This window comes from Rattus norvegicus, chromosome 3, assembly GCF_021556685.1.
Source record: "Rattus norvegicus strain SHRSP/BbbUtx chromosome 3, alternate assembly SHRSP_T2T, whole genome shotgun sequence".
Taxonomy (NCBI): Eukaryota; Metazoa; Chordata; class Mammalia; order Rodentia; family Muridae; genus Rattus; species Rattus norvegicus.
In genome coordinates this window covers 15,754,824-15,767,336 of record NC_141536.1, presented here as the reverse complement: position 1 = coordinate 15,767,336, position 12,513 = coordinate 15,754,824, and the positions used below count along the sequence as shown (strand labels likewise).

At 56.3% G+C, this 12,513-nt stretch overlaps 1 protein-coding gene across 2 annotated transcripts in view; it reads left to right on the top strand.

Moving 5' to 3' along the window:
• Positions 1 to 11,247, top strand: part of Lmx1b (LIM homeobox transcription factor 1 beta) — an 81,993-nt gene extending 70,746 nt beyond the window's left edge. Inside the window, exons 3-8 of one of the 2 annotated variants that reach the window (XM_087646467.1) lie at positions 2,592 to 2,824; positions 4,775 to 4,956; positions 5,157 to 5,234; positions 5,378 to 5,444; positions 6,993 to 7,136; positions 7,434 to 11,247. In XM_087646467.1, coding sequence (XP_087502593.1) covers positions 2,592 to 2,824; positions 4,775 to 4,956; positions 5,157 to 5,234; positions 5,378 to 5,444; positions 6,993 to 7,136; positions 7,434 to 7,591 — 862 coding nt within the window. In that variant the 3' untranslated portion in view covers positions 7,592 to 11,247. 2 annotated transcript variants of the gene reach the window in all.
• The last annotated feature ends 1,266 nt before the right edge of the window (positions 11,248 to 12,513 follow it).

The following is a 12,513-nucleotide window of genomic DNA, read 5'->3' as shown; positions in this document are numbered from 1 at the left end:
TGGGAGAGAGGCCTGCCTATGAAGCTTCCAAGCTTGCACGATGGCGGTACATTCCCTGTGGCTGACCTGCTTCTCCTCCTTGGCTCTCTGCGGCTTCTGTTTCCAGCCCTGTGCCCATGGTGACTGAGGGAGAGCAGGGGATTTGGAGAGAGGAGGGAACCCACACTTACACACATGCACATGCACCCGCGAGTAGCTCTCACTCCGTCCCTGAATGGCAGACAAAGCCTGCCCCATAATTGGGAGTGAGTATTTCATGCGTGCCCCCCGATGTTTTATTGGGCGGAGAGATGCTTGGAGACCGAACGGATGGCACATTCAGTTTATAAAGTGCACGCCGTTTGTTTTATTTCCCAGGCTCTTGCAATCTAGATAACAGATGACACCCCGAGTGGCTGTGCTGCCTGGAAATGGCTGCTGGAGCCTTTGGAGGGGTATTAATAATAGATTGTGTTGATGAGCATGGAGAAAGTCGCAATCCACCCCCTGCTGCCAAGGCATTAGTGCGGCTGTTGAATGCAGGAGCACCAGCTTTGTGGCAGTCTCTGAATGCAGGTCACCCCCAACACACACCCGGTTTGCTTCCTTCTGCAGCCTAGGGAGCCCTTGCATCTTGGAGCCCCACACAATGTGCTGACTCTGGCCTGGGGCCTGGCCGGTGCCCATCTGTTTAGACCCCTGTAGCCCTTACTGGGCACCTCGGTCCGTTGTAGAGCAGCAGTGAGGGGCAGGCATCTGACGCTACATAGGAATCCATGGCCAGCCAAGTTCCCAGGAGCCTCTGCCTACCTAAGGTTGCCGATGGGGCAGGTTGGACCTCCCTGAATAAAACCACCCGGCCTGTACCTTTCTTGCAAAGCCACGAGCTGGCATGGGCCTAGAGGGTACCCACTTGCGTCAAGCACCTGGTTTGACCTTCATATCAAGACTTTGCACGCCCAACCACAAACGTACACAGAGTCCCCCTGAGAACTAGGAGCCATAACGTGCCTGGAGGTATCCCCACTAGAGTTGGGACCCCTTGGAGAACTGCATGGTGACTTCTTGCTGATCCACATGTTCGATGTCATCAAATCCTCAGGAAGGTCCTCTGGCTTCCTCATTTTGCAACAGAGCAACCTGAGGCAATGAGGAAGTTCAGAGGTAGGTAGGGGAAGTCACCTCCCCTAGACCACAGCATCATCAAAAAAGCCTCTTGGAAGGCTTCCCGGAGGAGGTGGTGTTGGACTTGGGTGTTGCAGGTTGAATAGGAGTCTGCCAAACCGAATAGAGGTGGGTATTGGGCTTGCCCCCACACCAGGTGCTCTGGCCAACACTAGGGCAGTAATCAGAACCCGAGGAATCCCTTGTCCACTGTGAAACAGCATTTTGTGGTGGGCGGTGCTGATAGCAGCCCCAGCAAAGGAGGCAGGGTGTGAGCCTGGCTTTTACGGCTGTCCCTGCTCCAGAACCGATTAGCAGAGAATTGCAGCTGTAATCTGTGCCCGTGATGGCGGGCCATAAAGAGGGATGGGATGCGCAGCGCTCCCAAGGTGGCGCCCGCAGACGTGGCCCGGGGATGCAGGGAATGAAAAATGGTTTTAATTCCCTCCCAGCAGCAATAATTTGATTCTTCATAAATTTTTCCATCAAAGTGTTGTTGAAGCTGAGTTCCCACAGAGCAGGCATGTGACAGGGTGTAGGGTGTGGGCAGGAGCGGTCAGCAGAACAGTAGGACCCTGCAGGGCAAGCCAGCCAGGGCACAGAGACTATCTTGGCTGGCTCCTCGGATGGGACAGAGTCAGCCACGATGAGAGCCTGGATCAGCCCCCACTGGGAACTGTTTGCTGCATCAAACACGCTCTGAGCACAAACTTATACCTGCACTTTCACTTCCTCATCCCTAAAATGGGGCCAGGTCTCTCTGGTCTCAAGGGCCATTGCAGGACCAGGTGACACACACACGCGTGTCGCACGCTGAGTGCAGCAGCTACCTATGTTTCAGCCAGTCGTGCCTAGGCTGAAATGAAGGGACAAGAAGGTGGCACCAAGCCAAGGGGCAGGGACAGAACGTGTCCGGAGGCCACTGTGAGGGTGCCCTGGAGACACTGTGGCTGTTTGAGAGATCACAGCTGGGAAGCAGGAGGCGGTGAGATGGGATGTTTATGCGCACTGGGGAACTGTGGCTGAGTATGGGGCAGGAAAGAACAAGATCAACCTGCATTCTAGAAAAGGCTTTCTGTGTCCTGTGTCTCGCACACAGCGAGAGGATTGAAGGGTTTGAGGATCCGGGGACCCAGGGAGGGGAGAAGGGCCCAGGCTGGAGGGCAGAGCAAAGTTAGAATTGTTTGGCTATGGGTGGGAAGGAGGCTAGTGGTCAGGGTGTGAGGCTGACCCTGCACACTGCCCTCTAGTGGCTCCCATGCCTGAGCAGGAAGATGCAGAAGCAGAGCTGACCACCCAAGAGAGTCACCTCATGCCCACCCTGGCTCCCCTTGGGACATGCAGGAGAGGAGGGTGCATCTCTCTCCCCACGCCCATCAGGGTGGCAGAGGGAGGTGTCCTGGGTGAACCCCTTTAGCCCAGCCCGTGCCTCCTCTGTGCCCCCGCAGGCTCTTCGCGGCAAAGTGCAGCGGCTGCATGGAGAAGATCGCACCCACTGAGTTCGTCATGCGGGCGCTCGAGTGTGTGTACCACCTGGGCTGTTTCTGCTGCTGTGTGTGCGAGAGGCAGCTGCGGAAGGGTGATGAGTTCGTGCTCAAGGAGGGCCAGCTGCTGTGCAAGGGTGACTACGAGAAGGAGAAAGACCTCCTCAGCTCCGTGAGCCCGGATGAGTCTGACTCTGGTGAGCCTGGGCTGGGACAGTTGCAGGTCATGGCTCAGGGGAACACTGGAGCAGGGCTTCTGAGGTCCACAGACCTGCACATCCATGCACATCCAGCCAGCACCAATGTGCCACATCCACCCTATCACTTATCTGAATGCCAGTCCTGAGGTACACACATCTGTGTACCACACATATACCCAGTGCCACAAAGACACCACCTCGTGTGCCCATATGTGAGGACATGTGCTTACACATCCAAACATGCAAAGCTCTTCCTATAAGCACACACATATATGTATATTCTTCATACTGCCACACCTGACCAGCACATGCATGATTTTATACACACTCACATGTGCTATACCCATGCATACGCTTGTTCTCTAGCAAAATCCTGAAGGGGGATTCCTTGTCACTCCTGAGTCTTGGGCAGGGAACATGTCAAGATGACCGGTCTGCCCTTTGAGGTACCCTAGACCCACACACATATCCTCTGCTCATGTTGGGAGTGTCTGCAGTTTCCAGGGCCCCAGTGTTTGGTCCTCAGTGTGACAGAGTCCTTGTGTATCTGCTGCTGGCCATCCCTGGGTTAGACACTGTGATGGTGTCCCTGTGGCCACCTGCACTCTCATGGAATGGAAGGCCACTGGCCCAGCTTACAGACATTGTAAAGTCACGGTTCTCCATAGGGCTAACCTCCAAAGAAAGTAAGACTCGGGAGGGGACAAGTTCCAGTGAGGGGTGTCAGAGCTCATGGTTGTTGGGAAACTTGGCCATGTACCTAGGTCTCTAAGGCCCAAACAAAACCCTGGGGTCATAGAAGTGCTGTGTATGTTGCTGACTGATGTGCACACATGCTTCTTCACACCACATGTGTCTTGGAATGTAAGTGTCCCTGCCTGTGGGTGTAGGCCTCTGTGAGTCTGCAATAGTAAATGTCTCTAAGTAACAGATTCAGGTGTGTGCACCCATCAGCGAGTCCATTGTGCGCGTGTGCCCGTGCCTGCATGTCCTGGTCCTAAGTCCTCCAGTGAGGATGTCTGGTCCTTCTGTCTTTGCCAGTTGTTAGTCCCTGGAGGCCTCAAGAAAAAAGGCTCCAGCCATTCCTCTCTTTTTCACCCTGGTCCCCAGGTAGCATGACACATGGACCCTCAGTGGCCAGCAGGAGAAGGTGGCTTTCAAATAAGATGAGGCAGGGAAGCCCAGGGCCTGTCTGGGCCATAGTCATCATATTACCTATTGCGGGAGGCTGCTGGCCTTCAGAGTCACACAAGAGCACATCTGCCCTTGTGTGCGAGTGCCGGAATGCTGCACACGCTCTAGTGTGTGTCTCTTTTGCTTATTGTGGGTCTGTTGCTCCTCCCCAACCCACTGCTATCACCAGGGGTTGAAGTATCCCTCCCACCCCTCAACCCGAGCCTTGTCACAGCCATGCATGTGGAGCTGGGTACTGAGTCATGGGCTCCCTGAACCTGTAAGCACCTGAGCGTGTGTGTGTGTGTGTGTGTGTGTGTGTGTGTGTGTGTGTGTGTGTGTGTGTATGTTATACAGGAACCTGTGTGTCAGCAGCATTAGACCAGCCCAGGGAAATGAGTGTATGCTGGGGTCAGGGGACATGGCAAGGAAGGCTCTATGGGGGCTGGAGAGATGGCTTAGCGGTTAAGAGCACCCGACTGCTCTTCCAGAGGTCATGAGTTCAATTCCCAGCAACCACATGGTGGCTCACAACCATCTGTAAAGAGATCCGATGCCTTCTTCTGGTGTATCTGAAGACAGATACAGTGTACTTATATATAATAAATAAATAAATCTTTTAAAAAAAAAGAGTTCAAAAGGAAGGCTCTATGGGCCTAGGGAAGGCTCCATTTATCCTGCGGTCATTAGGGAGCTGTAATTATCAGCAGAGGGTGAGGGAAGTCTCAGCTACAGGTAAGCTCCCGCTGACTGGTTGGCTTGTGTCTTTCACAGTGAAGAGTGAGGATGAAGATGGAGACATGAAGCCAGCCAAGGGGCAGGGCAGCCAGAATAAGGGCAGTGGGGATGACGGGAAGGACCCGAGAAGGCCCAAACGGCCCCGGACCATCCTCACCACACAGCAGCGAAGAGCTTTCAAGGCTTCGTTTGAGGTCTCCTCCAAGCCCTGTCGGAAGGTGAGGAGTTCTGGGTGGAGGGTCTGGGGCCAACGCCCCTCTTTTGCTTATTGAGGACCCGTTCCTCCACGACCCTCCTCCATGACCCACTTCTATCACTGGGGGGGAGTAGGAGTCCCCCTCTCACCACTCAACCCCACTGCCGCCTTCCAGCTGCCACCGACACAGACTTGACTCGTCTCTCTCTTCCCCCGGGTCAGGTCCGAGAGACACTAGCCGCAGAGACAGGCCTCAGTGTGCGTGTGGTCCAGGTCTGGTTTCAGAACCAAAGAGCAAAGGTGAGAGGTCACTGCTAATCCAGTGCTCCAGGGCAGACCTGGGAGATGGGGAGAGCAAGAGAGAGGGGGTAGGGGGAGGAGGCAGAGAGCAGGCCTTGCATTTGGACTGAAACTGAGTGGGCGCCTGGACTGTCCCTCTGCAGATGAAGAAGCTGGCCCGGAGGCACCAGCAACAGCAAGAGCAGCAGAACTCCCAGCGGCTGGGCCAAGGTGAGCCTCAGGGACACGGGGAGCAGAGGTTGTAGTGGAAGAGATATCAGGGTGCGTACTGTGAAAGTCACCGCTGGCCCCTTTGCTCGGTGTGGCCAAGCTCTTTCCCCCCACATCCTACCCACCCCGTCTCACTCAGCTCACGGGCTCCCACCAGGACAGGGCGGTCAGGCATGCCTCATGAGGAAACTGAGGGTTGGGACATTCAAATGACCTCTGGGGACACACCACTGCCAAGGGGCAGAGCTGCTCTGTGTATAGGGCTCCAACCCACACTGTTAACGGTGATGTATACTGGCTGCTCACTCAAGCTGGGAGGTATGGGGAAGCCTGGGGGGTGGGACTGACACTAGTAGTAAGGGCCAGTCCATTGAGCATAAGCCACACCCCCCAAAGCTGGACTTCGCTCAGAAATCTGTTTCAGCACCAACATCTCGGAGCAGGGCTGGTCTCCTAGGCTACACAGGGAAATGGAGACTTTGATAGAGTCAAAGCCCCTTTGATAGGGACATGGTAGAGGGGGTGCAGAGAGCTCCAGAGACTATTAGTGAAGAGGTAGTGGGAGGCCCCCAGGAAGGTGTGGCATCTACAGGCAGCTCTGCCACTTAAGGTTGGAGCCAGGCCAGCATCCCAGCCTGGACTTGGAGATCTTCTGACAATGTTCCAAAGCCTCTGTATTTCTTGTTTTCCCTTAAAGGCCCTCCTGGGGCCACAGTCTTCTGCCTCCAGACCCCAAGTTGTTCTTGGAGAAAAACATGCCTTATTCTCTAGTGTCCCCGGCTCCCTCATGGATGCCACCAGGAATCCTCCCTGTTCACCAGAGCCCATTTGGTGCCACTGCACTGCCCATGACCCCTCTGACTCCTGCCTTTCCCTCCGTTCTGTCATCATCTGGGGAGTGGTTGTCCCTTACTCGTTTTGCCTTTCCTTACAGAGACCTTGACAGGGTCCCCAGGACCTCCCCCATTTCTTCTGCCCCCAAACAAACCAAGCCTCTGTGCTCTGCCGTGCACCCAACATTTCTCCACAGTGCCTTCCTTCTTCAGACAGCCCCAGAGGGAATCCTAACACATCCCATTGCTACCCATCCATCCTGTGACCGTTTGTCCCTGTTGACCCCCCTCACTCCCCGATGGCCTGGAGGCAGCTGCTGGACTTTCCAGTCTCACCTGGAAGACCATCCCCTCCCCTTCCTGCCGGTTCTTCAGGTCCTGCTGGGATAAGGGCTTTTCCTCCAGGAAGCCCTCCTGGACTTGGGTTCTATCTTAGCGCTCCCACATGGTGAGCTGTGGAACACAGCTCCTGCCAGCACAGCCCGCCACCTCTGTAGCACAGCCCTTACAGCTGGAGCAGGTGGAAGAGAGAGCAAATGGGAAGTCTCCGGGGAAGAAATGTCGGGAGCAGAGGCAGAGCACAGGAAAACCTGGAGCGAGAAGATGGAAGTCGTGTCTGGGAGGGGAGCCATAGGGGCCCCGGGGGGAGCATCTGCAGGGACTACCAGAACAGGGTAAGACAGGACCGGTTGGTGAAGACATTCACTGTCCTCAGAGGTTCTGTCAAGCCGCATGGAGGGCATGATGGCCTCCTACACGCCGCTGGCCCCTCCGCAGCAGCAGATCGTGGCCATGGAGCAGAGCCCCTACGGAAGCAGCGACCCCTTCCAGCAGGGCCTCACGCCGCCCCAAATGCCAGGTGACCACATGAACCCCTATGGTAAGCCGCCCCACCCCTATCTGCCCCAGCATTGCCCTCTGTCCCTGCCTAGCCAGGCAGACAGAGGCTATGACAGTCCTTGCTGCCCAGAGCCAAGGGCCCAGGGCCCAGGGCAGTCCATCCAGCGCTGCCAGCAAGCCTCCCCCTGACCGGAAGGGCCTAGCTCTAGCCAGCTGGCCTGCCCACAACCCCTGGCCACAGAGCCTGCAGGGCTGCCAGGACCCCCTGGAGCCCTGGCCGACACCCAGCTTCTGACGTCTCTTCTGCATCCTACAGGGAATGACTCCATTTTCCACGATATCGATAGTGATACCTCCCTCACCAGCCTCAGCGACTGCTTCCTCGGCTCTTCCGACGTGGGCTCCCTGCAGGCCCGTGTGGGGAACCCCATCGACCGGCTCTACTCCATGCAGAGCTCCTACTTTGCCTCCTGAGAGCCAGCTGGGCCGCATGGACGCTTGGGCCTGGGCCTAGGGTGGGACCACAGGCCTCTGCAGCCAGCCGGCCCCCCAGCCCGCCACCCGCTCAGACTCTACAGACAGCCATACGGTGCCCTCCCCTCGGCCAGCCAGACCTGGCTCAAGTGCCCGCCGGGCACAGCCAGACAAGGCAGATGGGTGCAGCCTGGGCAGGGACTGTGTCCTGCCCACAGAGACCTTGTGACCCCTGGGGACCCAGAGCTCTTGGACAGCCACTCGCCTCCCAGCCCTGTGACTTCGTCACTACCTTCCCCGTCCCCAACTCTTTTTTGGGGAAGCTTAAATTTGTCCTTCTTTCGTTGTTTTTTTAAACATTCTGTTTTCAGCCAACCTCCATTGTCCCTGCAAGGCCAGCCCTGGGACAGTGCCTGGTACCTGAGAAACAGTTATACGGGTGTCCTGCGCTGGAGACCACTTCCCCTTCTGGTCAGCGCAGGGGATGGTTTCTGGGTCCTAGGAGGCCCAGGGTCACTGTTTCCAGCTCTAAGCTGGAGCACAGGAGAGGAGGGCCCATGCAGGTGTGGCAGGCTCTTTGGCCCTGCCTGAACCCTAGTCTCCACAAGAGGAGGGATGTGGACAGAGCCCAGAGAGACCCAGAGGGACAGAGATGCACACATAAAGCCACACACACCTGAAGGCACGCCTGTGCAAGCATGCATGTGCACCTGGGTGCACAGGCACACGCAGTGGAAGAGGTTGCCATTCCTTCCAGGAAGCAGAGCGAGGTCAGTGGGTAGGGCCTACCTCTGAGAGCAATTGGAGAGGGAGGGGGGGAGGCCTGGGGGAGGCAGGGGGACCTAGGTGGGTCCCAGGCTCTGACTGTACAGGTCATGACTGCCAGGGCAGGAGAGTAGTCACAGATCTCCCAGGTCCCAGGCCACAGCAGATACTCCAGATGGAAAGGACCTCAAGAGTCTGTTTCTTAACACCATCTGATACTTATTCCCTCCGGTCCTTCTCCTTACACAGGGCCAGCAATAGAAGCCCAGGCCAGCTGCCCTTCTTGCGGGCTCCCCTGACCCCCAGTCTCCTCTTGTGTGTACGCCGAGACTGTGTATTGATTGGCAGGGCTCCTGCCTGCTCTGCAAGGGTGGGACAGCTGTAACCAACTTCCCTCTTGACATTAGCCAGCTCACGCTGAAAAGGCCCAGCACCTCCTCCGCTTTTGGTACCTTAGCTCTGCTGATGTGACTTATGTCTCATGACTTTGGAGCCCCACTCTTGTTCTATAATGACGCCCCCCCCCGTCCCCGGGGCCTCACATAGGCACAGTGACAAGCTACAACTCCCTCAGTCTGTGTGGGTGGGATGCCGATTGCTTAGAGCCCATGGAAGACCATGGCTTGTACCTGGTTGCCTTTCCTTTGGTTGACTCAGTCAGTTTGGGGCATTGCTCTGAAGCCACTGTATCCCCTCCATCTGCCTCAGCTGGGTAAGGTCAGCCCTGTGGGCCCCCTCCCTGCGCAACCTCACACAGTATAGAGCCCACCAGCATTTCACCCTCACTGTCACCCCAGCCCCTGGTCTCCAGACTCTTCTTGCCCAAAGCTGAAGCCATGATGGGTCTTTCCTTGGCAACGCCCCCGCCCCTTACTGGCCTCTGGCAGGCACTGTGTCCATGGCCAGATGCCTGGGAGATGCTGCCATCCATTTAATGCAGAATCTTAACCACCCCTCACCCGCCCACCCATCCTGATGTCTGCTGAGCTCTAGCCCTGGGCAGTAGGGATGAGGATCTCTGTCACCACTTTGGGCCCTTGTGCCTGGCAAGTTAAGCTATGTGGGCTTATTTTCTGTCCTGGAGACCTCAGACCCCTTAACCCCACCCAGATGTCACGATATGGAGTCAGCAGGGAGGGCAGCCAGCACAGCCCCACTGTGTCCCTCGTTTTATAAAAGGGACATCACTAGTGTCCATGCTGAAGTCGTGGTGGTCCTGAGCCAGCTGCTTTCCTGGGATGCACCCTTTCTTCTTCTGGCACAGACCCCTGTGTGTGCCCTGGCTGAACTGTACAGGGCACACTCGAGGGAGACCCAGGGTAGACAGATATGAGCTCCCAGGAGACCCGGTCTACTCTTACCCACTTTGTAAGTTGGAAGACGCAATACCAATGGGCTGTGTGGCCGTTGAGAAATCGGAGACAGGAGCTCAAGGCTTTACAGCAACAAAGTGGCAGAGCTGCAGCTGAGGAGAGGACAGTAGGTCTGTCCCCATCTCTGTCGCACGAATGCCCCCACCCCTACCCCCACCAGGGACCAATGTGTTCTATCCACACCTGTTGGTCCCAAGGGTCCTCCCTTCCTCTTTTGGGGTCTCCAAACCCCAAGTCCAGCCCCTGGCCTCTGCTGTCCCCATGCTGGTGTCCCCAGCTAGAAGACATCATCAGGACACTTCTAAGTTGCTAGAGGAGGGACCCCAGCCATCACACAGGAGATGCCCGGGCAGCCATTCTCAGGATTCTTTCACCGTGGCTGTGGCCTGCTGCCCTGCTGAGACAACATGCCAGCCCTGACCTGCTGCAGGGACAAGGGCTTCTGTCCTGTGGGAAGAGACAGCCTTCGATCCAGCCCTGCCCAGACCTTGTTAGATAGCACAGACAGGTTTCAGAGCTGAGGTTGTAAGAAGTGGTGTAGGGCTGGGGGGTGGGAGGAGCAGAAGGATGTGGGAGTATGAGGTAGAAATTGAGAGATGGGTAGGGGTTTCAGGGAAAAACCAAGTCCCACCTCCTGGCTATGGGTGTGGCATGTTGAGGCTCAGTCCGAGAGGAAGGAACCTGTCCAGGTGTCACACAGGAGTGACAAGAACCTGAGCTTTGTCCCAGGAAGGGCCCTATCTGTGGATTCATTCCGTGAGGCTTCCCCACACTCTGCTGTCCTCAGAGACGCAGAGGGGGCCACACACAGATACTGCACCAGGTGTGAGAGTCAGACCAAGCAATGGCATAGGTAGATGCTGTCATGGAGGCTTCCTGGGGGGATGGGGTGTGGACATAGAGGAACTGCCCTCCCATGAAGCCCAGCTGAGGGCAATCTCTCCTTTAGGGTCATCCCTTTGAAGTGAGACCACCTCCTGGTCTGTCTGGATGTCTCCCCTGCTCAGCGGGGGAAGATGGACTCAGAGCTCTGGGCACCCCTAGGACCAGGGGGACGCTGCAGCCCAGGGCTGACCACTGTGTGGAAGGGGCAGCACACTCACGTATGTGCACACACACTCACACCTGACACAAGGAGGCTCACACGTGGCCTGGGAGCAGGGAAGCAGGAAGGACCCTTCAACATGTGGCCCTTGACAGGGGCAATGGCCAATGGTCACTGGGCTGCTGCCCTGCCCTGGGTCCCACTTAGAGGGGGATTTGTTGCAGCTTGGGCTGGGGCCAGGCCACCCATCGTATTCTTTCCGTTTACCTTGTACAGACTGCCCGCCCGCCATCCCCACACACATTTTATTTAATAACTTGTCATTGTTAAATTATTTATTAGCGTTTCCACATCACCACCCCCGCCTTCCACTCACCTTCTGCCTCTTCCCACAAAAGCAGAAAATGGAAACAGCGAGGAAAAAAAAAAGACGAGATGTTGGTATATTTGTAAATAAAGAACCTGTACACTCCTGTGTGGCCTCTCCTTGGGGATAGGGGATGGGCCTGAGAGGGAGCTGCCTGTGACACTAGAGGACAAGAAGTCATTGACACAGGGTTTAGGTCTTGCCCAATTCCGCCTCATAATCAACCCCTTCTCCTTCCCTCCTGGCCTCAGCCCTGGCCATCCCATCCTTCTCAGGGATCCATCTCCAGTCCCCTCTGTCCAATTACTCAACACACCCATTCCTCCATTCAGGCAGCCATTGCTTATGGAGGGTCCCTTGAGGGTCAACCAGGAGAAGCAAGAAAGGGATGTAGAAAGCCTGACATAGTTCAGGTGAGATGAAATGGAGCGTTGGTCCTGGGACAGCTACCTTATGGGGGTGGAATCAGGGAAGGCTTCCTGGAAGAAGCCATTCAGTTGAGATCTGAAGTTACCTAGCTGGGTTGAGAGCTGAGGTGAGAGGGGTGTCTGGGGATGGTCCGGGCTTATAAACCTTGGAGGAGGCAGAATCTGGCCAGAATGGTAGCTGAGGTGGGGCCAGGAGAAGGATTCTGCTAAGCAGAAAGCATACATGATTGGCTTAGGTGAATCGAGTGGGGGCAGGTTCATCTGGGTCTCTGAGATGAGAGGTGAGAGCGGCTTTGACCAGGGAGGTACCTGTGCAGAGCAGAAGTCCAGACTCTCAAGGCGTTCAGGTAATATCCAGGTCCCTGGTTCTTGCTATTGGGGTATACAAAAGGAGAAGTCAGATGGGGCAGTCTTTAGTCTGAGCAAGCCAGAGATGACCCCGAATGAAGTGACACGGACCACAGCTGGTCCCTGAGGATCCAGAAGCCAAGCACGGGGGGTCTCCTCCCTGGGGTACTGATGGGTGTTAGCCAGGGAACCAAACCCAGCGAATAGAGCCACTCCCGTGGTTGTCAGGGCCACCTGAGATCCACCCCGAGACCTCTCACTCTGCCGGTGAGCACCAGCGCCCCCTAGGGGCCTGCCTCTCCACAACCTCTGCTGGGTAACTGGCTCTGTAAGGGACCTTGGAAATACCTTTTCCTCATTTGTACCCTGAAAAGCAGGATCCCGGGCTTCAGAAGGGACATTGAGACCCAGTGGGAGGAGGTGATAGCTGCTCCTTCTAGGCCCACTGTTTCTGGTCGTAGGACAAGATAGTCCAAGGTCAGTCCAGACACCTGGAGGTAGGGAATTCTCGTACCTTCAGCGTGCCTCACAGGACTCCAGGGAAGCTAAGTCACGTGGTCCAAACTGCACCGCTCCGGAGGCAGGACTAAACAGAG